The 27,377-nt window shown below is 47.1% G+C and overlaps 2 protein-coding genes and 1 long non-coding RNA gene across 10 annotated transcripts in view; 2 read left to right on the top strand and 1 right to left on the bottom strand.

Annotated features, from left to right (window-relative positions):
• Window positions 1-6,464, top strand: part of EPS15 (epidermal growth factor receptor pathway substrate 15) — a 151,979-nt gene extending 145,515 nt beyond the window's left edge. For 3 of the 7 annotated variants that reach the window (XM_012776183.3, XM_012776181.3, XM_075998265.1), the window contains 2 exons: window positions 772-959; window positions 4,306-6,464. In XM_012776183.3, coding sequence (XP_012631637.1) covers window positions 772-959; window positions 4,306-4,452 — 335 coding nt within the window. In that variant the 3' untranslated portion in view covers window positions 4,453-6,464. Of the gene's footprint in view, window positions 1-771; window positions 960-4,305 lie in introns of those variants that run through there. The other 4 variants (XM_075998282.1, XM_012776185.3, XR_012915165.1 and 1 more) reach the window with 3 other exon arrangements.
• LOC142864858 (uncharacterized) overlaps window positions 1-23,071 on the bottom strand; it is a 43,070-nt gene extending 19,999 nt beyond the window's left edge. The window contains exons 1-2 of the long non-coding RNA XR_012915169.1: window positions 22,674-23,071; window positions 12,165-12,239 (exon numbers count right to left, since the gene is read on the bottom strand). This is a non-coding gene — a long non-coding RNA (uncharacterized LOC142864858). The remainder of the gene's footprint in view (window positions 1-12,164; window positions 12,240-22,673) is intronic.
• TTC39A (tetratricopeptide repeat domain 39A) overlaps window positions 10,659-27,377 on the top strand; it is a 54,223-nt gene continuing 37,504 nt past the window's right edge. Inside the window, exon 1 of one of the 2 annotated variants that reach the window (XM_075998290.1) lies at window positions 10,659-10,768. In XM_075998290.1, the coding sequence (XP_075854405.1) occupies window positions 10,716-10,768 (53 nt within the window). In that variant the 5' untranslated portion in view covers window positions 10,659-10,715. Of the gene's footprint in view, window positions 10,769-23,709; window positions 23,847-27,377 lie in introns of those variants that run through there. The other variant, XM_012776219.2, reaches the window with a different exon arrangement.

Raw genomic sequence — 27,377 nt, 5'->3', positions numbered from 1 at the left:
TGCCCTCATTCCATTAGTGGACAGCTGTATAAGTCTCAGGCTGAGGGTTATAACAACAGAGGCTGTTTTTGTCTTTATTCTTTATTATTCTGCTTCTATTTTATCCATTCTTCCCTCTCTTCTTGGGAACATGCTGCTTTGAGGGAAAACAGATTTAATTTCTGGACAAAAATATTGATTCCTAGTCCATCTTCCCTGTGCTATTTTTTTCATTGAGCTGCAGATAGCTGGAATGTATTTGAGAGATTGTATATGAAAAACTTGAAGGCAGGTTGTTGGTGTGGCCATTTAAAACAATATTGAGAACGTGTTTTAGGCCGAGTGCGTTGGCTCACGCCTGTAATCCTAGCACTCTGGGAGGCTGAGGCGTGCGGATCGCTCGAGGTCAGAAGTTCGAAATCAGCCTGAGCAAGAGCGAGACCCCATCTCTACTATAAATAGAAAGAAATTAATTGGCCAACTAATATATATAGAAAAAATTAGCTGGGCATGGTGGCACATGCCTGTAGTCCCAGCTACTTGGGAGGCTGAGGCAGTAGGATTGCTTGAGCCCAGGAGTTTGAGGTTACTGTGAGCTAGGCTGACGCCACCGCACTTACTGTAGCCTGGGCAACAAAGTGAGACTCTGTCTCAAAAAAAAAAAACAACGTGTTTTAGGTACTCACCCATCTTCCATCTACTCAGTTCTTTGATGTTCTCTGTGTACATGTTCTTGTGTGTTTGTGTTTGCTGTATATACTGGTTGAGTTAATTGTAATGATTTTGATCCAGGGAAAAGACCCATCAACAAATTGGATTCTTCTGATTCCTTTAAACTGAATGATCCATTTCAGCCTTTCCCAGGCAGTGATAGCCCCAAAGAAAAAGATCCTGATATGTTTTGTGATCCATTCACTTCTTCTACTACTACCACTACCAATAAAGAGGCTGACCCAAGCAATTTTGCTAACTTCAGTGCTGTAAGTACTGTGAATGGGCTATTTGGGGGAAAATTTTTCCATTTACAGTTTAAAGAGATTTCAAAGATTACAAATTTGCATCATTTTAAGTAAATTTACCAACATACTAAAAATGATCTTTCATTCTTCCCCCAAGTAAAACCTCTCTTTAATTCTACAATTATTCCATCGCACAAATGATTTTAGTAGTCTTAGTTCTTGTGATATTTATAAGTTATTTTTGTAAACCCTTCTCTAAGTCTTGGTAACATAAATTTAAGTAAAATCCTGATAAAAGTTTTGCGGATTTCAGACAACTGACTTGTTTGGCAAAAAAAAAAAAAAAAAAAAAAAAGTTTTGCGGATGGTTATGGATGATGGTGATTTAATAGACCATTAGAGAGTCATTGCTGTCTGCCCACTAAATGAATAATGCCAGTAATGAGCTTGTGTATTTGTAATTGTGTATGTGTGTTTGTGTATAAAGTTTTAATGATTTCTGGAGACCAGTCAGCAACCATTATATGAGAGGATAGGGCCAGGGATTCTTTGAAGAGAAAGTGAAACTATTCACTATTTGTATTTCTATAGTAGCTTTTTAAAAATGTAAGTTTTAGGAAATAAATGATTGTCAAGATCTAAACAATCTTTAATTCACTGCCTCTAATTCACTAGCTTCTCATATTTTTACTTTGCGTTCTCAGAGCTAGCAAAAACAGGAAAACCAATAGAAACAGTGGAGAAGGGTGCCATGATATGGCATAAGCAGGGCCTATAAGATCACAGCAGTGGGGCAACCAACCATATAGGTATCACTCTGGAGAGACATGAAATGTCCTACATTCCATCATTATTCGGGTAAAAACAAGTTATTTTGTTTTTGAATAAAATTCTTGGAGTAGATAACAAAATTTCATTTTCCCAGCTTTTTTTTTTCAGGCAAAAAGACCTTTATTATCACTGTGTATTCTATAACACAGCAGTTTTCTTGTGTTTGTCACCTTATGTCCTTGAGATGGTTTTGGAAGTAGGAGATCTAGTGGCCAGGCAACCCTGGCCACAATTTGTCTAATATTTTCCTCCTCAGTGTAGCACTTATCACTCAACCAGTTGCTTTATCCCTGTAGCTATTTCTAGTTAGAAAGGAGTACAGTACGCAAGAATCTGCAGCTGAGCTACCCAGCTTTTGAATCTGTACTCTCAGTTCCAGTGGCTTCTCCAGAATGTGAAAGAGCAAAATAGGAATCAATATTTTGAATATTGTAAAAATGGAGTGTCAAGGCCGGGTGCGGTGGCTCACGCCTGTAATCCTAGCTCTCTGGGAGGCCGAGGCGGGCGGGTTGCTAGAGGTCAGGAGTTCAAAACCAGCCTGAGCAAGAGCGAGACCCCGTCTCTACTATAAATAGAAAGAAATTAATTGGCCAACTGATATATATATAAAAAAATTAGCCGGGCATGGTGGCACATGCCTGTAGTCCCAGCTACTCGGGAGGCTGAGGCAGGAGGATTGCTCGAGCCCAGGAGTTTGAGGTTGCTGTGAGCTAGGCTGACGCCACGGCACTCACTCTAGCCTGGACAACAAAGCGAGACTCTGTCTCAAAAAAAAAAAAAAAAAAAAATGGAGTGTCAGAATTGCACTGATTTAACTTTCAATAGGTGGAATTTGATTTGTTTCAGGCAGAGAATCAAGTATTGGCCTTCTTTTAGTAGATTATAATTCTCTTAGTTAAAATAACGCTCTGGCACTTTGTGGTATTTAATGTCTTAAATATGGTTTTAGCATGTCAAAACCTGATTGGAATGAATCTTGAACAATAGCTGAGGCATTTTACTTATTTTATACTCCAAAATCTCAATATAGTATAATATAAAGCAGCTTATAAAAAAAATTTCTTTTTTTCATTGTGAAAGATTTCCAAGGTTCGCTTAATTTCCTAGGGGAAACAGCTACCATTTTCAAAAACACTGACAAATTCTTTTATTTTGTCTTTTTTTTTTTTTTTTTTTTTTTTGAGACAGAGTCTCACTGTGTTGCCCTGGCTAGAGTGCCGTGGTGTCAGCCTAGCTCACAGCAACCTCAAACTCCTGAGCTCAAGCAATCCTTCTGCCTCAGCCTCCCGAGTACCTGGGACTACAGGCATGCGTTACCATGCCTGGCTAATTTTTTCTATATATTTTTAATTGGCCAATTAATTTATTTCTATTTATAGTAGAGATGGGGTCTCACTCTTGCTCAGGCTGGTCTTGAGCTTCTGAGCTCAAATGATCCACCCGCCTCGGCCTCCCAGAGTGCTAGGATGACAGACATGAGCCATCGCGCCCGGCCTATTTTGTCGTTTTATGGGATTCCTTTCTGTTACAAGACTTGAAACCAAGTAGAATTTGGTATTTAGTATCTGCCAAGGTTGCTGTTTTGGGTGGATAAAAATATTCCCCCAACCTAATAATTACTAGTATTAAGGTTTTATTTAGACTGAGTCTAAAAGTTTTCAAAGCTTGGCAAAATCTTCAAAATGCTGCTTTTTTTTTTTTTTTTTTTTCCCCCCTGTGACAGAGTCTCACTCTGATGCCCTGGGCATCATCATAGCTCATTACAACCTCAATCTGTTAGACTTAAGTGATTCTTCTCCCTCAGCATCCTAAGTAGCTGGGGCGACAGGTGCATGCCACTACACCCGGCTAATTTTTTTTTTATTTTTTGTAGATACACATGGGGGTCTCGCTATGTTGTACAGGCTGGTCTCAAACTCCTGGCCTCAAGCAGCCCTCCACCTTGACCTCGCAGAGTGCCAGGATTACAGGTGTGAGCCACCGCACCTGGCCCAAAATGATTTTGAAAAAAATAATTTGGTCCACATCTTGCTTAGTATACCCAATACTCTTATGTATAGCAAAATCAGCATTCTTTTTTTTTCTTTTTTGCTTCATAGTTTTTCTACATCTGAAAGGCTAGGATAAGGTAGAAAATCACCAGTGGGGTTAAGTTAAAAATAATTTATCATGTGAGGATGCTTACTAACGTTGAAGTAGCAGATGTTTTACATTAGATCAGAAAGGGCTAGCCCTCTCCTTTTATTAAATCTCCTAATTTATCTTAAGCATTTCTACTTTAAGTGATACAATTTTTAATGTTCAGTTTTATAGATATTCTATCTATAGACTGAATTAATTTCTTAAATTAAGCCACAGTTTAATAAATGGTTAAAATTAAATTTTTTCAGAAGAAAAATGAATAACAAGTCTCTTTCCAGAGTCCTTTAGGTGAAACAAATAGTTAATGCCCTTTTATATTGCTTTTTCTTTTTATTTGTTTTACTCATTCATTTATTCATTCATTTGTTCATTCATTCAATCTTTTAAATGGCAGTATCCCTCTGAAGAAGATATGATTGAATGGGCCAAGAGGGAAAGTGAGAGAGAGGAAGAGCAGAGGCTTGCACGACTGAATCAGCAAGAGCAAGAAGACTTAGAACTGGCTATTGCACTCAGCAAATCTGAAATATCAGAAGCATGAAGAATTCTTTTGTCCTTCGTCAACAATACAGTACTCTTCTGCCTGAATACTGAAGCTATTTACGATGTGTATCAAAACTACCTATGAGCATGGGAATACAAAATGTTTGAGATTCCTGTAAATGTGACAAAATTTTAGGTTTTTGTTGTTTTTGTTTTCTTTTTTTACTCCATTTCAGTTTTGTCACTTGTGTTACTTGTAAAAGCAATAACCCAGTCAGATAACTTCACTGAGGCCCCTGCTTATGCCTGCCTATGCTACTTTTACTTGTAAAGCTAGAACACCCAAGCTTCTGCCTTCTGGAATATAGAGAAATAGTTTTACCCTGTGCTACCCTTGTTTTGTAGTTATTCTGATGATAGCCAGTGGGGTTCTTAAAGTTTGCAGTCTTCTCCCCTGATTCGAATGGTCGAGGGGAGGGTAAGGGAAAGAGCATCTTATTTCTTTTATGATTGGTGAAAATTGGCTAGTTTAAAGTACAGTTTTGTGCTTCTCATAGTAAAAATACTGTTTATTTTTTAGAGTCAAGGAAAAATATTTCAATATTGCTATTGAAAAAGGGATGCTTTAAGTTGAACCATTATAGGTTTAGATTTGATCTCTTCCTAAATAAAAACGTTAAAGCTTCATGTGTGAAATAAATTTTTAAAAAATTTCTCTGGATTTAAAGAATTCTAGATCAACAAATACTTCTCCATATGTTTGCTAATTAATAAAATCAGTTTCTTACAAATAAGATTTATAGGCAAATGTTCATTTTAAGTGCTAGACAGCTAGACAATGGAGAAAATTTATTACCTAAAATATCCCCATCAGTATAAGGTAAGCAAACATCTTAAAATGGCAGCTACTCTCTGCCTTTGCTATGGCCCTGCCCTCTTTAGTTCATAATAGGTTTGTTTTAGTACTTTTGCTGAAGAAACTTAAGCAAGCTAGAACTGGAAGGTACTTTAATTTTTCTTTTTTTCTTTTTGTTTTTTCCTTTAATGAAGGCTCAATTACTTGAAATGTAAAAACTTCCACTCAATACAAATGGAAAAAAGTGATGTGTATTAATTATATTGCTTTTTGTTCATCTTTCTGATTTAAATTAGTTTATTTACTCTTCATGTTTTTCACCTATAAAATTGGCAAGCTAGCAAAAATTCTTGTTTTTTTAATTGGGAGAGAGGAGACCTCTCCCAATCAAAACTATTCATATGTTAAAAGACCATTTACTGTAAAACGGATCTAGCAGACAAGCTAAATTTGAAATAGACTGTGAAGTAGACTATAACTTGTAGAGTAATCGTATTTTTTTTAAACATGAGTTACTGACTTAGACGATGTATTGAATACCATGATAAAGAAAAATGCACCTAAAAAATTAAAATTCTCTGTGGTCACAAGTCAAGGTGGTTTTGATTTGTGTTAATCAGAGTAACTTATTGCCTAGCCTATAAATAAATTCCAAAATATCCACTTCATTTTATCTTGAAATGGTGCTTTTTTTCTTTCCATACACAATTGGACTGCTACAGTTTAAAACAAACCACTTTCTCGCACTGCTTTTTTCTACCTTTGTAAATAGAAACATTTCAGCATAAAAGTCATACATATGAAGCAAGGGCTGCATCATAATTACAAGGCTTTAATTTTGATAAACTAATCCAGCGACCTAAGGATTTACTACAAAAGTTGATCGAGAGAAGGTAGTGTTGGAAGTTGTGATAGGTGGTATTTTTTTGTTTTCTTCCCCTTACTCTTTAGGAAAAAGGTAAGTTGACTTGAACAACCTTTTGCACTGGGAAAATGAAGATATGTTTGAAATGCTCTTAAAATATTTTTTTTAATTAAAAGAACACTCAAATTATTAAATATATGTAACTTATAAACACCAACTTTTGATGTAATAAGTGTACTCTAATCTTCTGTATGTTTAACTGGATTACATAGATTCTTATCTTTTGTTAAAATATGTATACTCAGTGGACCAATATAATATTAAAGTGTGTATATATTATATAAATATATATCTATATCTCCATGCTCACTTGTGTAGGATGAATGTCTTAGAGTTTGTGGTATTTTATGTCGTTGACTCTGGCTCCAGGGCCTGTGCTTGAAAAGGACAGTAAGTACTGCCCGAGAGCTAAGTGGCACTACTTACAAAGTTTTAACCATCTTCTACATACTGGTTCAGGTTTATTTGGACTCTATTTATAGAATTTTCTCCTGTCTTTCAGACTTCTAAATTGTAGCCTGTAATTATGAGAATAAACTTTAAATAATAATAAAACATACTATCCATATATCCAATTTGCAGTGGAAATTTGCACAGTTCTCTGATTATGTCCATGCTGTGTCCAAGGAGAGATAGGTATACAATCAGCATAGATTAATATGTGTAAAGTGTTTGGGACAGTACCTTTTATAGAATAAGTAATAAATGTTAACTATTATTTTTAGTTATCATGTCCTATTTTTATGAAAGAAAGATAGGAAACATGTATACACAGAGACAGTGTCTGAGAACATATATAGCTTTATATATATTTGTTGAATAAGGATTTGTGACATGGACTCTTGCAAAGCACTATGATCTAATAAAGTCATACAGTCCTGGGTTTGAATCACTTTTCCTCTGGGGTCAGAACTTGAGGATTGAGTTATTTTGGGGGAAGGAAAAGAGGCAAGGAAAGTAGCTGACACTTACTGAGGACCTTCTCTGGCACTAGAGCTCTTTATGTATATGTATATATAAATAAAAAGTCTTAATCTTCACAACACTTAAAACAGGTAGAAAATATGAGGTATAGAACTGAAGGGATTGGGGAAGTTCTAAGCAAGAAGCCTGCATCCACCACAGAGCAGACCTAGCACCCCCCTGAGGTTCTGTGGGACACAAGAGACTCTGAACAGAACTGCCTGCCCAGCCTATGGGTCTTTTAGTGATAGTCGGACATGTCAAGAACAAGACAACCCCAAATTGTTCTCATCCAGTGTGTGGGTCTCTATGTGGTCTTTCAAGTCCTGAGTTAAAGATCCTTCTAGGCGCTGTGACATGCAGAGACCTGGCTGGATAGAGGCTCCACCTAATTAAATCAAAACTCTAGTCCTAGAATAGGAAGAAGCAGGTTAGGAACCCCCCACCCCCACTCCCTTGCAGAATGCTGACTTAAAGCACATAGGAGCAAAAAAACCTCTGATTCATGACAGTTTCCTAAAAAGATTCCTGGCCTTATAGAAGGAATCCAGACATTGGAGTCTTATAAAAATGAGTCTAAATTCTGGCCTTATCATTTCCTAGCTGTGTGACTTAGGGTGAATCTCTTAACCTCTCTGGTTCTCAAAGGGGATAACAGTTCCCTCACAGGGTTTTGCAATGATTAAAGATGATGGATATAAAGTCTTGGTTCCCGTTGCATGACAGATATTCAGTCATGCCCGTGTTTAAGAAGACAGAAAAGGTTACATGCATGTTGGCCCTGAAAAAAAAATAAAATAAAATAAAGAAGACAGAAAAGGTAATAAGACATTCAGGGAAATGTGAGTCAATGATTGAAGGGGATAAACATCAATTATCTTGAAAGTTCATTTATAAGGAACACCTCATTTCCCTCTGTTCTGGATAAAACCATCACTATGGGAGGTGCACATAACACATACTATGTGTCCGGCACTATTCTGTTTTGTTTGTATTAACTCATTTAATCCTTACAACAACCCTTGTAATGGGTTCTGTTATTGTCCTCATTTTACTGGTGAGAAAATGAGACACAAAAAGGATAAGTAACTTGCTTGAAGCCATGCAGCTAGCAAGTGGTGTGTCTCCAGAGGAAGGGGGAAGGGAAGACTAGAACCTTTCTGCCTTGGGATTGTTATGAGATCCAAAATAAGATAAGCTTGGGAAAGTGGTTCACACATGCTTTGTGCATTCTAAGAGCTTGTGTGGCAGACAGACTGGGGCTGGGGTTAGGATACAGGCTCTCAAGTGGCTGTTTGTGTTGAGTCCCAGCTCTGCCACTTAACTGGTTTATATGATCTTGGACAAATTAATCCCTCTTTGCTTTACTTTCTTAACTATAAAATTGGGATTGCAAAAGGACATACCTGATAGGATTGTTTTGAGGATTAAATGAGTTGGTACATAAGAAGAGTTTAGAATTTGATTTTAGGAATATTTCTAAACTTCTAACTCAAATATTCTTAAAACAGTTGTCCAGATAAGAGGTAGTGTATGTAAAGGCCCTTAGCATAGTGCCTGCCCTCAGTAGAAACTTGCTAGGTATTAGTTCCTTCTTTATTTATTCAACACTGAGTACCTACTATGTGTTGCAGTGGTGCTAGGCTCCATGGAAGACACAGATAGGAGACATTCTAAAGAGAATAAGCATCAGTTATCTTGAAAGTTCATTTATATGGAACACTTCATTTCCCTCTGATTCTGATAAAACTATCACTATAGTGCAGAAATCTGAAGAGTGAGACTAATATGGTTGTAGATAACTAATACAAGGATTAAAAATATTTAGTGCTAAGTGCTGTGAGAGTGACAGATAAAAATACGACCTCTGAAGAGAGAGATTCCTCCAATGGGGAGATGCTGGAGGGCTTCCTGGAGGAAGTGGTGTTGATTGTGGACTCTTGGTGGGGCTTTAATCTTCCATCAGTAGACTGGGCTCATAGGAGGGTCAGGCTTCTGAGGCCCTGTGGTATTCTTGCCTGTGAGCCCAAGATAAAGTTGGCTATCTGCAGTGTCCAATCTCCCAAGCTGGACAAGGCCAGACTGAGGGGTTTGGGGCCCTGGGTGCACTCTAACTGGAATTTCCAGATCTGGAAGCGATAGCTTTGTGATCAGATAGGCAGCATTCTCAGGCCCTTGTTGATCTGCCAAGACCATAACATGAGTGCTCCGAGAAAGGGAGAAAGGTCATATCTGCTGCCTACCGAGAAAGTGTGAGTGAAACTGCCCAGATAGTCCTTGGGGCTTCCGCCCTCTGGACTTTTCCAGGAGCCTCCCACCCCATCCCCAGCCCACCCAGGGCCCACAGGCAGGATGGAAGGAAAGCACCAGAAGCGTTTAAGACCTGGCTTCACAAGTCGGTCTCAAGGATAGCCCCCCGAACCTCAGTTTCATCAACTGTAAAATGGGAATAAGTGACCAATAAGATGAAAATAAATGAGAATTTGTGTAAAATGCCTGGCTCAGGGCTTGGCACATTAGAGAACACCTGACTCATGAAAATCAGTCACCATTTATTGGACAAAGATTTGTATTGCACAAGTACCTAGGATATAAACCCAGGCTGAAAGCTGAAAGGAAACAAAAATGATCATTACTTAGCCACCCTGCCCCTGCCCTGTGTTCACCCCTACCTTCTCATGGGAAAAGTCTCCAGGGGTCACAGAATCCATTTTCACACTAGAGCTGGAGCCCTCAGATTCCTCCTCATGGTGCTTCTCTGCCCCTTGTCCCTAGTTGGGCCTCCCACAGACGCCGGCTCAGCTGCACCACCGGGGGACTGCCTTGCTCTAGAGCTGATTCCACTTGTTGGTGTTAATTTAAAATAAAAACCAAAAATGCATATGACCTAAGATAAAATATGGGGCTTCAAAGAAAGTTTGTACTGGAGAAAGGCTGTGACTCATTCTCCTCATTCGTCCCCCACCTCCCACAGGGGACTGGGAATCTTAGAAGTCAGTGAACTGGGTCACGTCCCAGTGCCTTGCCAGGCCTGGCCTGCAGCCTCCCCGCTCAAGCCCAGGCAGCTACTTCCCACCTCCCTGCTCCCTCGTCAGCTCCCTGTCAATCTGCCCTGCACTTGACCCAGTCCCAAGCCCCTGACCCCCCGTGGTTTTGTATGTAGGCAGGAGGGAAGCGGTTGGTGGCACCACTTTGTCCCGCGAAGACCCTGATTAGGACCATGCTGCTGCTCATCGGTATGGAGGCCAGGCTCTAGACGGAGAGGAAAAGGCTGCCACGGCCCCTGCGTGATTCTGGACAAATCCCTGGCCCTCTCAGGGACTCAGTTTCTCCTGGTCAATGAGGTGTCTAGACGTGTTCGAGATCCTTTTGGTTCTGAGTGGGAGTGGACTTTCCCTGGGACCCCAGGCCCGCTCCAGGGACGCTGACGCCCTTGCAGGGCAGGGAGGCGCCTGGCAAGGCGGGGAGGAGCCGCAGGTCCCGCCCTGCCCGTCCCGGCCAGGTGCTGCCACCGGGAGCTGCCGCCGCCGCCACCGCGAGGGGCCGCCTGTGCCCCGTCCGAGTCCGGCCCGTGCCCATGGCCTTTCTGACCACCTGGAAGGGGACGGCCTCCCGGAAAAGCGAGCGCAGGTACCCGGCGGAGGCGCGGACTCGGCGGGAGGCGCTGATGGGACGCGGGGGCGTCGGGGTACTCAGCCGACGACGGGAGGGACAGCCGAGGGCGCGCTGTCGGTAGCGCTGTCGGGCTGCTGGGCACAGGGGAAAGGCCGAGGGGCAGCCCAGCGCCTCTCGCACCCCGCGTGCCCCGCGCGCGTGTTATCGCCCGGGCAGCGCTGGGCCTGGGGACGAGACGATGCAGTCCCAGCCCGAGCCGCTATCAGTGCCAACGCGTGGGCGACCTGCCAGGGCAACATCCGACGGGCTGGTGAGGCGTCTCCGCTCGGCCCTCCACTCACTCACCTGGCTCTCCCCAGCTGTGCAGGAGCCAGGTCGTGGGCACCCGGTGTGCCGGGACAGATGAGAGCAGCCACACTGCCCCCCAGAGGGTTGCCCACATCTGAAGGCAGCAGTGTGTAGGGGGAGGGCAGAATCCTGTGTCCCAGTCCCAGTCCAGGGTGGAACTACATGCACCACAGCTCCTCCAAGGTGTGTCATTGTGTCACCTCCCCAGCTGTCCCCAACTCCTGAATGAGTTGGTGCCTTCGGATGTGTTCCCATGGGAGGGGACAGCCCTGACATCTCTTCTGAGCTTTGGCCCTCCACACAAGTCCTTCATATTTACATATTTAAAGTTCACCTCGATATCCCCAGGATAGGGCAATCCACCCGTCCTCCCAACACTTCCATCTGACTGTCCTATGAGCACCTCAAACTTGACAAGCCCCAAACCAAACTCACCATCTTCACCCCCAAACCTGTTCCTCCTCCTGTGTCCCCATCTCAGCGAATGGCACAGTCATCCACCCAGTTGCCCAAGCCCGAAACCTTGGAGTCATCCCTGACACCTCACTCCCAGCCAGGTCTCCAAGTCCTGCTGATTTTATCTCCTGACATCTCTCAAAGCTGTTCCTTCCCCTTGGGCTACTGCAATACCCCTAACCTCCCCAGCTCCTCTGGTCTCTCCCTTTCTACACATCCTTTATAAAGCACAAACCAGACCATGTCATTTTTCTACTTGAAAACCCTCCCATGGCTCAGCATCACCTAGAGCTTAAAGTTCAAGGCTCTCAGAGTAGAGGCTGTGCCCCAGGCTGGCCCATTTCCCATTACTCCCTGACCCTCACTCTGTTCCAGCAACACAGACTGGCCTAGTGGTGCTCTCACAACTGTGCTGGGGCTGCTCAGCATTGCCTATAATGCTCTGTCTTCACCCCTGATGCTCACTCCATAAATGTCAACTTTAGGTGACCTCTTTGGGAGAGCCTTTCTAACCCTGAGTGAGAGACATCATCTCCAGGGCTGCAGCCTTTCTGCTTCCTTTCGTGGCTCTCATTCAGATTTTCAACACACACTGTTGAGCACTTACCATGGTCTGGGCATTGTGGGAGGCAGACACGGTGTTACTGCAGACATACAGGCCCCTGCTCTTGGGGACCGTGTTCTAGTGGGAGAGACAGACATAAACAAGTGGACAAATTAGCGAGTAAATAGCAGAAGTGGATGCTGTGTAAGGCTTACATTAAGGAGACGTGATGCACAGTAAAATTGACCATGCCCAGAGCATTCCAGACAGTGAGGGCAGCTCATGGCAAAGCCTGAGATCCGTCTGAGGAGCAGAAAGACGGGCGGGTGGATGAAGATCCAGGAGGCAGGCTAGCCAGAGCAGACAGGGCCAGGAGTTGGGATTTCACTGTGTGCTGGGAAGCCACCTGAGCCACATTTACCTGTTTAAAGATGACCATGCTAACCTATGGGGAAAGGTTTTTGTGGACAAACCATTTCAACACTGGGTCACTGTCAACTACTCCTTTTCCATTTCCCCAATACACATGGAAAGGGGACAGGGTTCATCTGCCCCACATCCCTGGAGCCCAGTACAGAATGAGGCTGAGTGCATTTCTGTTCGATGAGAGTCGTCATCATTCCCTCATGTCGTAGGGTCCCCGGGAGGGGTGGCAAGGACTGGGTCTGTCCAGATGGCTTTCTTGCTTGCCTGGGACCTGCCCTGACTGTGGGAATCTAGTGCTCTGTCCTGTGTGGGCCAGGGAGCCTTCCGAGTTTCTGAGTGTGTGTTACGGATGTCACAGTGTGGAGGGAGAGCAGAGGGGAGGCTGGAGTGATAATCCGGGAGAGATGCAGGGCTGTGGATTGGGAGAATGTTGGGAAAGGGTGATGGAAACTAAGGAGGAAGAACTGAGAAGTGGTGAATGGACAGGCCAGGAGGTGACACCCAGAATCACCAATGATGGGAAGGAGGTGAGAGATGATGACCAGGAGGGGGAAGGGGGCCCCTGGCCCAGTGGAGGCTTCCATCTCCCTCAGTGGGCCTGCACCCTGTGCCTCTATACTCCAGCTGGAATTTGTTGGGCACAAATACCCAGAGAATTCTTCTCTCCCAGTTGTTCCCACAAGGTCCCACACCTGAGGCTCAAACCTGGGTCTCCATTCTCCAGCTCGGGACCTGTGACCTCTCTATTGTCACCCTTCGTCCACCACGCCACCGTGTGTCCCACAGCATGGCCAAGGGGAAAGGGCTTGAGAGGGTGCTCCACCCTGCCCTGCCACTCACTCACCGGCTCTTTGATCTTGACTTTGTTACTCGATCTGTGTGAGCCTCAGTTTACTCAGCTGTAAAATAAGAGCTATTCCCTGAGCTGTGAGAAGACCTGGTAAAGTCACACTTGTAAAGGACTGAAAAATAGCCACTGGGGCATATCTGGTGTTCAGTAAATGCGAATTCACTCCCGTCTTGGTCCTGGTATGAGTTCTCTTCTTTCGAGGGTATTTGCATTGAGCAGAGGGATTCTAAAAGGTTTAGGAGTTAATGGTGGGATTCCAGGCTCCAGGACTGTGTAGCCAGGAACTGTTGGGAAAGGAAAGGGGACTGTTCTTGATGCCCATGCATCTTATGACAGGACCACCATCTAGTCAGTCTACAAATAGGGGCCCTTCCTAGCCATACCATAGCCCCAACTCATGGTGGGAAATGGCACCAAAACAAAGGGGAGGTACAGGCAGGTAGATTGCTTTTGAGAGAATAATGAAGTGGCAGAGCTGCTGTGGGATGAAGGGGCCTCCCCATGCATGGAAGGGCCCAGCCAAGGAGGCTGGGGGCCTGCTGGGACTGCTGTAGCCAGAATTCCTGCTCTTGGTTTGAGCCTGAGCTAGAGGAGCTGTCCCAGATTGGGGAGCATCTAATTTGGTGACAGGAATCCTTGGGTGGCTTTGGGGTCTTTTCCTTGAGAGTGGATCTGGGTTGAGGCCAGTGCTGAGTTTTCACCTCTGTGACTCCCAGATCCTGTGAGTTGAGGCATTTGTGATTCCCAGACTTGTTATTTAAAATTCCAAGGTTCTATGATGTTGGGCCGGGGCATGGGGGCTCATGCCTGTAATCCCAGCACTTTGGGAGGCTGAGGTTGGAGGATAGCTTGAGGCCAGGAGATCAAGACCAGGCTGGACAAAGACCCTGTCTCTACAAAAAAAAAAAAAAAAAAAATTTAATTTTTTCAAATTTTTAAAAACTTAGCCAGGTATGATGGCCTATAGTCCCAGCTACTCAGGAGGCTGAGGCAGGAGGAGGCTTGAACCCAGGAATTCGAGGTTACAGTGAGCCATAATCATGCCACTGTACTCCAGTCTGGGCAATAGAGCAAGATCCTACCTTAAAAAAAAAAATCCAAGGTTCTATGATGTCGAAGCCTCTAATCCCAGGATTCTGATCTACCCCCTGCTGCTCAGGGCTGCTGTCGGAAGTAGGAGAGGTCTCTAGTGTAAGATGCACTGGTGGTTCCTCAGGTCCTCAATCCCTGGTGACTATACCGGGAAAAACCTCCAAGTAGCTTTTGTCCCATTTCGTTAGTTATGGAGGGATTCAGAGTTGGAACATTTTGGGGTCCTTTCTGAGATCATTAGAAATAGATTTTTGTGCTGGAACTTCAGTTCAGCCAGCCTGCCACATTTCCTAAAATATCTTAAATCTGTGACTTGAGTTGCTTTGTCCTTTCCTGAAAATTTCTGCCTCTCCATTCAGTGGCCAGCATCTTTCTCTCCACTCACCTGTGTCTCCACTAAGTGCACGGCATGCTGCCAGCAGCTTCCAAGATCAAGTCCTGGGACACTAAGACAAAGCTGTGAAAAGTACTCTGGACCACATAAGCTAACTTTGAACTCTGACTCTGAGACTCTCTAGCAGTATGGCTTTGGACAGGTTGTTTAACCTCTCTGTGCCTCAGTTTCTTCATCTGTAAAGTGAGGGTAATGTTAGGACTTGCCTCACAGGATTGTCGTTATAGGATGGCATGAATTAGTTTATGTGAAGTACTGAGAACAGTGCCTGACACGGTGCCACACCAGTGCTAGCCACTATTACAACCAGAGCTGCCTTCACCAGCAATAGCTGGAAAAAGCTCAGGGGAATATTCTGATTGGCCTTTCCTTCAACCAATCATTGTGCCCTGAGAGGCGGGGTGTAGAAAGAGGATGCTCCTCCCACTCAGTCAACGGGCTGGAAAGGAGGGAAGGAGAAACAGTTTTCCAAAAACAAGGGTTGGGGGCAGTTAGCATAGATGTGGACACTGAGTGGGTCTGAAAGCTGGAGGCTTATGCAGTAGTCAAATTAGGATGTATTTGGCGCACCCCGCCCATCTCTCTAACAATCCCCTAGCTGTTTCTGATGCCCCAAGATCTGAAAACTGAAAAGTCCCTCGTGGCCCCCTCTGGGGGCCTGTGCCACCCTCCACCCTCCTTTGTCAGACCCAGCCATTCTCTCCCTGATGGCCACCACCATCCTGGCCTGGTGGGGACTGGCCTCTGGGCGTTCTGCTTCATCACCTGTCTTAATTCGTGCCCATTCAGCCCACTATAGCAGAATACCATAAGCTGGGTAGCTTATAAACAACTGAAATGTACTTCACACAGTTCTGGAGAATGGGCAGTCCATGATCAAGGCAGATTTACTGTCTGCTGAGGGCCTGCTTTCTGGCTCACAGATGGTGCCTTCTTGCTGTGTCTTCACATGGTGGGAGGGGTCAGGGGGTCTTACTTGGGCTTCTTTTATGAGGGCACTAATCCCACTCATGAGGGCTCTGCCCCCGTGACCTAATCACCTAATACCACCACCTTGGCAATGAGGATTTCACCATGTGAATGCTGGAGGGACACGAACATTCAATCTGTAGCAATCACCCATCCCATGGGTGCACAGACCCTTCCCCTGACTCCCCACCAGCTTGACTGGGACCAGGCTATACCTGTCAAGAACACCTTAGGAAGCAGGGAGTGAGTAACAGATGTTTATCATGCCATGGCCCTCTCCAAGCTCCTCAGCCATCCTGGAAGGACCCTTCCTGCAGAAAATCCACTTTTGGGAGGACCGAATGTATGTCTTCTAACATCTTCCTTCCCACAAGAGAGAAGGAAATTTTTCTCTTAACCCAAGGCTCCCAAGCCTTCCTTTCCAATCCCAAGATCAGTCTTTTCCAGCTGAATGGTAGGGCAGAAATCTACCACTTTTAAGTAAAATCCTTCCCCTGCTCTCTGAATGGCGGGTCTTTGCCCCATGACCCTCAACAGGACAGTTATAGTAGGACTAGGCGGGACGTCAGGCACCCCATCCACAGGGGACTGGGCCAAGACACTCCATTCCTTTTGGCCCCTTTTCTTCCCAGGGGAGTGAAGTTTGTTCCTACTTTTTGCCTCTTGAAGCCTCAGATGTTCCTCCTTAGTCCCTTACAGAGTCAGCTCTGACCGCGACCCACACCCTGCAAGAAGCAGCAGCACAACTTCTCAGTTCATTTCCAGCTGAGAAACACCCTTGCCCAGATAGAGCAGCTGAATCTCAGACTAAAGGTTACTCTACTGTCTTTCCAACAAAATGAGTGTGTGGGCACTTGCTTTCCATCTGGTTGACTGAAAGGCCTACCCAGGGGCTGTCCCTGAGCATAGGACTGGCCATTCAAAGGAGGACATCACTGAACAGCCCCACACGCAGATCGTCACCCTTCTCCTGCTTTGCTTGCCATTGCTCCCTCCAAGCCCCAGCTCCTCTGCGCTGGGCACCTTCTATACTAGCCCCCTGCCTCCAGAATGCCCCCAAGCCCTGCCTCTGTGAGTCGTAAGGACAAGGAGACCTGCCTTTGACTGTGCCCTGACAGCCAGCACTTGACATGCATCATCACCTTTTATCCACACAACTCTGGCTAGCGGGGCCTTGTTGTCTGCAATGTAATAGATGAGGAATACTGGGGCCCAGGGAGGTGGAGTGCTGCCCCAGATTATGGTGAAGAAGCCAAAATTCAGATTTGAACCTCCTATCCCTGACACTGTACCATACTACCTCCCCTAGCAATGGCTTCAAAACCTCCTCATGCTTTCTATGAATAAAATGCATAGATATTGGGGTTTCCTTTTTAATATTAAATGGATAATTTTGTGTTCTGTTTGCTTCTTATTTTCCCGCATTATAGCAAATTCATTTGTGCAACAGGCATTTACTGACCACCGCCTGTGGTTGGAGGGTGCCTGGCAGTATTTGGAGATGAGCAAGGAGGCCGGTGTGGCTGAACTAAGGACAAAGAATACAGGGAGATGGTGTTTGGGAGCTGACGGGAGCACGCAGCCTGGGCAGGGCCTCCTGAGCCACACAGAGACTGGTGCTTTTGCCCTGAGAGACATGATTTTGCAGGATTTTGAGCAGAGATGTGACATGATCTGGCCTAAGTGTCAAACGAGACTGGTACCTTGTGGAGGACAGACAACAAAGGGACAGGGATGAGGACAGAGAAACCAGTTAGAAGACAACTACTGTAACCTGGCAAATAAACTCTCTATAAACACAATTTAAATATCTACGGAATAGTTTATCCTATAAATTGACCATAAATCATTGAACTAATCCTTTATTGATGGACATTTAGGCTGTTTCCAGTTGTGTCCTTATTATAGAACACACTACGAAAACATTCTTATACCATAAATCTTTGTCTGGGCATGTGATCATTAACTTAGGACAAGTGTGCTGCCCAGGTGTTACCGGGTCATCTTTCACAGACTTTCCATCTATAATTCCAACTGCCCTTCAGAAAGATGGAGCCACTTGGTTTTCCCACTGGTGTTACTATGTCTTTGTGGTCCTGGTCAGGTCCCTGGGTGCACATATTAGGAGAAATCTCTCTTCCCTGGACAGCCTTGCATGGTTCCAAAGTCCTTTTGGGTCCATTTGCTTATTTAATGCTCACAGTAAACCTGTTATCCCTGCTTTATAGGGGAGGAAACTGAAGCTCAAAGAATAGTGATAAGGTCTTGTTCCAGGTGCTTTATATGTATTTCCTCATTTAATCCTTGCAACACCCCAGTGAGGCTGGTGCTGTTGTCATCCCTATTTCAGAGATGAAGCTGCTGGCCCAGGGTGTCAGAGCTGGGGTGCAAGCCCTGGCTTTTGAACTTGCTCTCTGATGACTTGCTTGGGGCTTCCCAGCTGAATCATGGTGGGGCCAGTAGTTCATCCAGATCTTTCTGGCTCTGCAACCCAAGTTCTAAACTATGACAGGATGCCACTCAATGCCAGAAACCCCTCATTAGAGCTCTGACTCTTTTTTTCAACCAGACCTGTCCTTGCTCACTTGTGCTTGAACAAGGTTCCTTCCTTAAGCCACCCTTGGCAGCTTCTGGAGACCAGACTTTGGTAGAAGAGTCCAGATCCTGAAGCCAAAACCATCAGAACAGGGAGGGCCCCTCAGCTCCTGGTCCAACCTTCTCTCCCTTTTACATTTGGTGGGAACAGGGAAGCTAAGGGCCAGAGTGGGGCAGCAACTAGCCCAAGGTCACATAGCCAGTGGGGGCAGAGTCCATGGAGGGAGGAGGCCTGTGCAAGCATCGGACCTAGAAGCTCCCTAAGGGGTCTTGCCAGGGAATATTTAAGAGCTATGACTGTCACAGCCCTCTGTAAGGGCCCTTTCTTGATAGGCCTGTTCACTTGTGAATAATTAACAAGCCCAAGCCTATAAATTGTTGGGGTGGGGCTCACTCCCTTTAAGAAAACCTGCCTTGGCCGGGTGTGGTGGCTCACGCCTGTAATCCTAGCACTTTGGGAGGCCGAGGCAGGCAGATTGCTCAAGGTCAGGAGTTTAAAACCAGCCTGAGCGAGACCTCGTCTCTACTATAAAAAAAATAGAAAGAAATTAATTGGCCAACTAACATATATATAGAAAAAATTAGTCAGGCATGGTGGCACATGCCTGTAGTCCCAGCTACTTGGGAGGCTGAGGCAGAAGGATTGCTTGAGCCCAGGAGTTTGAGGTTGCTGTGAGCTAGGCTGACGCCACAGCACTCACTCTAACCTGGGCAACAAAGCGAGACTCTGTCTCAAAAAAACAAAAACAAAAAGCCTGCCTTATAGTCACCAGTTCAGCTGGGCTTGGAGGTTCTGGAGTCTGAGGAGGGGCGATCTGGCCTGGCAGAGACTGTAGGTGTGGGAAGGGGCACTTTGTGCCAGGAAAGGCTTGGGGAAAGGGACTGAGATCAGGGCTGAGAAAGGAGAAGGGGTCGCCCAAGTAATGCTCAGTAATCCTCACAGCATCCCTGAGAGTCTGGGGTTATTATCCCAGGTTTATGGCAGGAAGACAGTCTCAAAGGTAGAGACAGAGCTGACTTCACAGCTTAAGCTCTTTCTAAGACAGAGGCACCGCTTGTCATATGCTTGCAGCCCCCATTTCTGTGACCCCCCCATTTCAAACACCCCGCCTTTCTTCTCTTCTTCCCCCTTTCCCTTTAGACTAGGAATCAAGACCTGGGTTCAAGCTATGACTATACCTTGGTCCATTTTACACTTGGTTCAACTCTCTATTTTCTCATCTGTAGGATGGGAGGTAATGCTATCGCAGACTTTCTGGGGCATTCTAAGGAGGTTTCTCTCAACATGTATCATTAAGGCCCTTGTTAAGCTAAGAGGTGGCACAGGGAAAGCAGTCCATGGAGGTTCTCAGGGCCATTGAGAGGTGCGATGACCTTGGTGATTTGTTCTTGCAGGTTGGGGAGGAAATGAGGGAGGAAAGGAGGCCTGGCATCTCCCAGGTGTAAAGCACCAGGAAACAGGTTTCCTGACAGAGGAGGAGGGACCCAGGACTCAGGATGATTTTCCAGTCCCCGGGGCTCGGCTGTAGGATCAAGGTGGGATGGGCAGGTGATTCAAGTAGGGTCACCTGGATTGGGAGGCAGAAATAATGATGGTGACTCACAGGCTCCCTGGGGTTGGGGCTGGGCCAGAGCTCCTAGGGGCTGGGGACAGCCTGGGTGGGGCCCTCCTGGGCTGTGGGCCACTCTGCTGCTCTGACTTAGCAGGTGAACAGTTCCAGCATTGCTGCCCTGTGGTGGTGTGGGGAGGTTCCACACTAAAGGCAGCTTTTCTGCTTACCTTGCGGAGCTCAGCTTGCACCTGTAAAAAAGGTACCGTAGTATGCAGTGCACTGCCACAACCACCATCAGGACACCGATATGGCACTGTGCTACGTGCAGGCACCGTTCTGGGCATTTTACATCTATGAATTCTTTTTTTTTTTTTTTTTTTTTGAGACAGAGTCTGGCGTCAGCCTAGCTCACAGCAACCTCAAACTCCTGGGCTCAAGCGATCCTTCTGTCTCAGCCTCCCAAGTAGCTGGGACTACAGGCATGAGCCACCATGCCCGGCTAATTTTTTCTATATATATTAGTTGGCCAATTAGTTTCTTTCTATTTATAGTAGAGACGAGGTCTCGCTCTTGCTCAGGCTGGTTTCGAACTCCTGACCTCCAGCAATCCACCCGCCTCGGCCTCCCAGAGAGCTAGGATTACAGGCGTGAGCCACCGCGCCCGGCCCACATCTATGAATTCTTAATCCTCACAATGACCCTTTGAAGTAGGCAGTATTATTATTTCCATTTTACTGATGAGGAAACTGAGGCTCAGAGAGGTGGTTAAAAGTGAAAATTAAATGAGATAATCGATGTTATACACTTAACACCACGTGTAGCATGTAATAAGCCTTTGATATGTATCAGTCATTGTTACAATATCTATCTCAGAGGGAAACTGTAAAATGCCAGGCCCAGTGTGAGTGTCTGGTGATTGGTCAGTCACCCGATGGCAGGCCCTGAGACACAAAGATGAATGGAACCAGGCCCAATCCTCAGGAAGCAGAGAGTCATATACAAACCTCACTCCCCACCCCCCACACATAGACCATGATGGCCCAGGGTGATTAGGGTAGGTCAGAGGAGCTGAGGGCAGTGGGTGCCCAGGGAGCCCCTGCCCAGCCAGAGAGGGAGGGCTTCCTGAAAGAGGTGGCATCTGAATTGAAACCTGTAGGATGAGTAGATTTGGCATATGGCAGGCAGTTTGTTGTTTTTTTTGTTTGTTTGTTTGTTTGTTTGTTTTTAAGAGACAGCGTCTCACTGTGTTGTCCAGGCTGGTCTCAAACTCCTGTGCTCAAGTGATCCTCCTGCCTCGGCCTTCTGAGTAGCTAAGACTACAGGTGTGCATCACTGCACCTGGCTGTCAGATTCTTAATAAACATTGGTCAAACAGAGTAAAGATTTCCATAAGAGTTAATGTAGCTTATAGCTTCAGGATTACTTCAGGATTTCTCACTCACCTAGCCTCTCCCAAGACTCTGGGAGGACCCTGGCAATTTTATACAGGCTGAATATCCCTTATCCAAGGTAAGGGATATTGGGACCAGAAGTCTTTTGGATTTCAGATTTTTTTGGATTTTTGGAATATTTACATAATGAGATATATTGGGGATGGGACCCAAATGTAAACACAAAATTCATTTATGTTTCATGTATACCTAAAACACATAGCCTGAAGGCAATTTTATACAATTTTTTTTTTTTTTTGAGACAGGGTCTCACTCTGTTGTCCAGGCTGGAGTGCAGTGGCATCATCATAGCTCATTGAAACATCAAACTCAAGAGATCCTCCTGCCTCAGCCTCCCGAGTAGCTGGCACTAAAGTGTGCACCACCATGCCTGGCTAATTTTTCCATTTATTTGTAGAGATGGAGTCTCACTATTGCCCAGGTTGGTCTCAAACTCCTGGCCTCAAGCAATCTCCCCACCTAAGCCTCCCAAAGTGCTAGGATTACAGGCATGAGCCACCACACTGGCCTCAACTACAAACAATAGCAGACTTTAAATGTCCATGTCAGTGCTCAGAAAACTGCATTTTGGAGCATTTGGGATTTTGAATTTTCAGATTAGGGATGCTCAACCTGTATTGGTAAATTTGTATACTTTTTTTGAAAAGCGGGCTCTCAATTAAAAGCTTCTGGATCCATCCACCCCTGGCTAAATGAATGAATAATAAGTGACAAGAGAGGAAGGTGTGTTCCTGGCAGAGGGAACAGCATGCGTAAATGCCTAGAGATCTGAAAGTGCATGGCATGTGATAGGGCCACCAGCCTCATTGCCCTTTACACGCTGCTGGTCTTCTCACCAGCCTCACAAACTCCAGCTGTCACTATGGTGCCTCTGCCCACCTCCATGCCTTTATTCATGCTGGTACACCCTCTCCACAACTTCATTGTGTCTAAGGCTTCAAGGCTCAGCTCTGTCCCTACCTCTTCCAGGAAGTCCCCCAGACTCTCCCTCATCTGGATTCTCTATAGTTGCTTTATATGTTCTTTATCTGATGGATGTCATCATAGCCTGCTTCTTGCAGTTAAGTATCTTTTTCATGCCTATATATGAGACTCCCAGAGGTGGGATGATTTTTGCAAGTGAGCATCTGGCCTCTGCTTACATATGGGCAGGACAGGAAGTCACTGCCTTTCCAGGCAGCCGGTGCAGATTTACACAGTAATCCCCCAAACCTCTCCCCTCTACCACCAAGCCCAACCTGCCTGGCTCCTGTGGGATCGGGTCCAAGTCCTCTTCCCACCAGAGCTGCTTCTGCAGGCTGCCCCCTTCTGCTTCCTCTTCTGACATCCTGGAGCTCTGGGCTGATCCAGGGGAGCTGGAGTTCCTCCTCCTTCTGTCCCCTCCTTTGTGAAAGGACAGCTCTAATGGCAGCCACATGCTCTGATGAGTCATGGTTAGGAACATCTGGGGCCTGGAGGTGGTGGCTGGTTAACTCCTCATGGGCCAGTGGTTCTCTCTGCCAAGAGATCAGGTCAGGCTGGGCATAGGCACCCACCTCAGGGCTAGGTGCACAGTGGGTGTCTGGGGAGTGTTGTGGGTGACCCACACTGGGTCACTGGGGAATCAGGGGAGAGGGGACGAAGGGAGTAAGTGGCTGGAGTGTTAGTTTTGGTGTCAGGAGGCCGGGGTTTCTGTCCCAGCTTGCCACTTAACTAGGTGAGTGGCCCTGAGCAAGTCACATGAACTCCGTGCCTCAGTTTCACCATCTATAAAAGAGCAGTTATGGGGAATATTTGAAAAGGCATTGCCAGCCTGCAGGGAGTGCTAAACGGCGTTATTTCCCGCCGCCTCCTGCAAACACAGTCACTCAGTGGGCAAGAGGGTGGGATTAAAATCCAAGCCTGACTCGAGGCTGTCTTTTTCTGCATGAATGCCGCCCATTAATGCAGTAGGATGATGATGGGCGGGGGGCCGCTTCGGGGCGAGCTGTGGGGGAGGGGTAGTGACAGGAAGGTGGACCTCAGGTCTAGGAGAACTTTCTGGCGCCCAATAGGTAGGGGTGTCCGCGGAAGGCGCGAGCTCCCAGTCCTGGTGGTGTGTGCACGGAGAGCACGCTGGCCTGGGCCCCGCACGCCTTGGGCCCCCGGGGCTCTTACCTGTCGGAGCTGGGGTGGGGGACGTCCCCCAGCATGGGCCGGGCGGAGGCCATGGCCCCACTGCGCAGGTGGGCAGACCGAGGCCCGGCCCGGCCCCGCCGCCTTCCCCGCCCCCGGCGCGCCCCTCCCCGGCCGCCGCGTCCGCGGCTCGGTCGCACAGCGCCCGGCTCGGGGTTCCGGCGGCAGCACCTGGGCCGCGGCTGGCGTCCGGCGGGGGCAGCGCTGCCCGCCCCCCTCGGCGATGACCACGGCCGGCGCCCCGAGCGCCCAGCCCGCGGGGTAAGTGCGCGGCGGGGCGGCCCGGGGGCGCGGGCGGCGGTCGGGCGTGTGGCGGGCGCCGCGCCAGGCCTCCCGCGCCACCCGCCCCGCGGCCCGCACTGCGGCTTCCGGCCCCCTGCCGGGCCGCGCAGCGCCCCCTCCCCGCCCCGCTTCTTGGTGCCACCGCCAGGAGTGGGACACCGGGCTGCGGAGGAGAGCTAAAGCGCGGGGACCCTGGGTCGGTCCCTCCCCTTCTGGGTCCCAACTTTCTCATGAAGCTATAGTCACAGCCACGTTCAAAGCCGCCTTTGTCACCTACTCCGTGGCGTTTACACCTGTGGGGTGGGCCTTGTTATCATCATGCCCCTTACAGATGAGGAAACTGAGGCATAGCTCTTAAGTTACTTGTCTTCGGTCATCCAGGAGGAAAGAGTTGGGGGCTGGGATTTGAACTCAGCTATGTCTGATGTCAGAGCCCCCACCCGCATCATCTTCAGGGATATGCAGGGGACTTAAAGGGCTCAGGTATGGTCCAGCTAGGCCCACCGGATGCAGCAGGAGCCTGGATTGGTGGCAAAAGGTGGGCATTGTCACTGGCAACATGGCTGTCCAGCCCAACCCTACTCCCACCCCACTGAGGAACCCTGTGGGACCCCTCCATGGCCCCTGTCACGGTGACAGCTGCTGACTGCTGGGAGACCTTCCGCAACTCTTTGCTTTTCCTGTGCCCCAGTGGGTAGGGGCAGCTGCTGGGAGCCCTCACTGCTGGGAGGTTGCTGGGCAGAGATCCGGCCCAGGTGAGCTGGGAGGGGTGCCCGCCCTGCCTGGAGCCTCCTTACCGTGACAATATTTGCTAAAGGCCTGAGGCCTGACACATGAGCAGGGAGGTGAGGAGGGTAGTGCCAGCTGGCAGCTGGCAGCCTCCATGGGGCAGTGTGTGGCCCCAGGCCGAAGGCTTGGAAGCTGGGTTGTTGGAGAACACCCTGGCCTGGGAGAGGGTTGCCTGGTGAGTTTTGCCTTGATCATTTTTGTGGTATGACTTTGGCCAAGTCCTCTACCCTCCCTAGACTTCTGATCCCTCCTTTGGAAAATATAGGGAGGCTGGGCTGGCTGCTGCCTTCCTGCTCTGGACTGAAGTCTTTATAAATCTGGAGCTTGGTTAGGTCCTGTCTGCCCAGCCCTGACTGAGCACCACGCTGCTGGGCCCAGGAGAGAAGGCAGGCAAGGAACAGGGTCTCCATCAAAGAATCCTAGGCTCCCAGGCTGAAAGCCACATTTGTCCCTCTTCCTTGTTGACTCACTTCTGTGCCTGAGTCCCCTCTGCAACCCCAGGTGTCTCTGGCCCTGCTGTGGGCAATAAGCTCACTTTTCTAGCACTGGTAGGTCTTCCTTTTAACCATACCTGCCTCCCTCTCTTCCTTGAGGCCACACAGGTTCATCTGCCCCTGCCCTGCCCCTGGTCAGTGTCATCCTGGTGGGTTCTAGAGGAGGACTGAAGCAGGACCTGTCTCACTTTGACCATAGATACTAGCAACATGGTCGTGTTGTTCTTTAGTCACTCAACAAACACTCAGCAATGCCTGCTCTTGGCCCACCCCTGGGCATGATGGTTAGTGGTGAACAAGCCAGGCCTTAAATCTCTACCACTTTAAAAATTATGAGATATTTTAAGCCTTCAGAAGAATATAGCAAATAATACAGTGAAGTCCCATGCCCTTGCCACCCAGCTTTATCAGTTATTAACACTGTACCCCATTTATTTCATTTTCTTTTTAAGAAATAAACTCTGGTGGAGATTGCTGAAGTCGCTATGGAAACCTCTTCCCTCTCCAGAGATAATTGTCATCCTGGTTTTATCATTTCCCTGTTTTTATTCTTTTGCTGAGTGTGTATAAATCTAATATGTAATTTGTTCTGTATTTTTTTTTCACCCTGTCCCACAGTTGAACTTACTTTAAAGTTTTATATAAATGGAGTCTTACGGCATGTTAGCCTGCAGCTTGCCTTTTCTCACACAACACCAGGTTTCTGAGATTTAGCCTTCTTGATCCTGCAGCTCTGGTTCCTACTAGTCTTGATGGCTCATGCACTACCCCATGTAGTGACCCCCATTTATTTATTTATCCTTTCTGATGGGCACTGACTGTCTTGCTGTTCAGTGACTATTCTTGTGTGGTTGTCTTTTGCACATCTGCGCTTCGTGAGGGTAGTAGAATTGCTGGGTCATTGGATGTGTGCACTCAATCTTTTAAAGTTATTTAGTTTTATTATAAAGTCAGTGCTGCTTGATAAAAGAAATGGTGGCAATATATAATCTTAGAAAAAATAATGATCACTAACATTTTCTGAGTACTGCCTATTGTCCTTTCCATGGTCTTAGTGATTCTTCACAACAACTCTGGGAGGTGAGAACGGTCATTCCCATTTCATTGATGAGGAAAGAGAGGCTCGTGGAGGGTAAAGAACTTTCCCAAGTTTCTCTAGCTGCAGCTTGAGTCCAGGGTTGTCCCCTTTCCAAACTCTTGAAGGCCACGCTGCATTAAGTCATGCCACATCGCTCCATGACACATGATACTCGATTTATGTGCAGCTCAAGGGGACTCTTTGGAAAGAGTCACAATCATGTTTGCAATTTAGAAAGGCCACCTTGGAAATGGCAGGTCCCCATGGGCAGGCATCTTCAGTTCCTCCAGTGGTGGAGCACGGATTAAAATCCAACTCTGACTCCAGTCTGTTCCTAGAGTGACTTTGCTCCACTGCCTCGCCTTGACTGGGGTCAGGGTAGGGGGATTTTCTGTCCCCAGCGGGGACTGAGGGTCTCCCAGTTCTACCCAGCTCTGCCCATGAGACACTAAAGTAGCAGCGAGGCAAACTGCAGTAGGGAGGTGGGGGGAAGGAGAGAGTGGGGGTGGCTACAGGCTGCCTGACACCCCCTCCCACCCTCCAGCTCCCCCTCACTTGGGCCTCAAGTGTGGGTGAGATCTGAATGGGAGAGCCCCCACCACAGTGCTCCTGGCGTTGGTCACCAGCCTGCTCCACGCTACAGCACTGTCCAGCCCAGTGCTCCCCTCCCCCCACCTCACCCTCAGTTCCCCAAGGCACAGTGGAGAGGCCGCCATCACCACAGGAATATGTCGCCTGGGCCCAGCAAGGTGCCCTGGAGCAGAAAGGCCTTGAAGACAAGGAGACAACCTGTGGAGAAGTGGGGGCCTCAGTTGCAGCCAGGGAAGGATAAAGGTTTGGTGCAGTTGCTTCTGTCTTCTCTTAGGCTCCTGGGAGGAGCCAGAGCAGGTTCCTGTCTTCACAGCCTTCCTTCCCTTATCCGTCAGATGCCGATAAGAGTGTGCAGTCATCAAGTTAGATAAAGTGCAGTGATATTCTCTTTGTGGTGACGGGCTGGTTGTTAATGCTATTATTGAAGTCAGATGGGACCAATGTCCCCAGCCTTCCCAAGTTCCCCAGCCAGCCTGGCCTCAACCTCCATTTAGCCACCTTCCATGGCCTCTGTCTTCCAGCCCTTCCAGGCTACTTGTACCTCCTAACTATAGTGTC

Source organism: Microcebus murinus, chromosome 2 (genome assembly GCF_040939455.1).
Source record: "Microcebus murinus isolate Inina chromosome 2, M.murinus_Inina_mat1.0, whole genome shotgun sequence".
NCBI lineage: Eukaryota > Metazoa > Chordata > Mammalia > Primates > Cheirogaleidae > Microcebus > Microcebus murinus.
The sequence above is the reverse complement of the archived record's forward strand: the minus strand, read 5'-3'. Positions and strand labels throughout refer to the sequence as shown.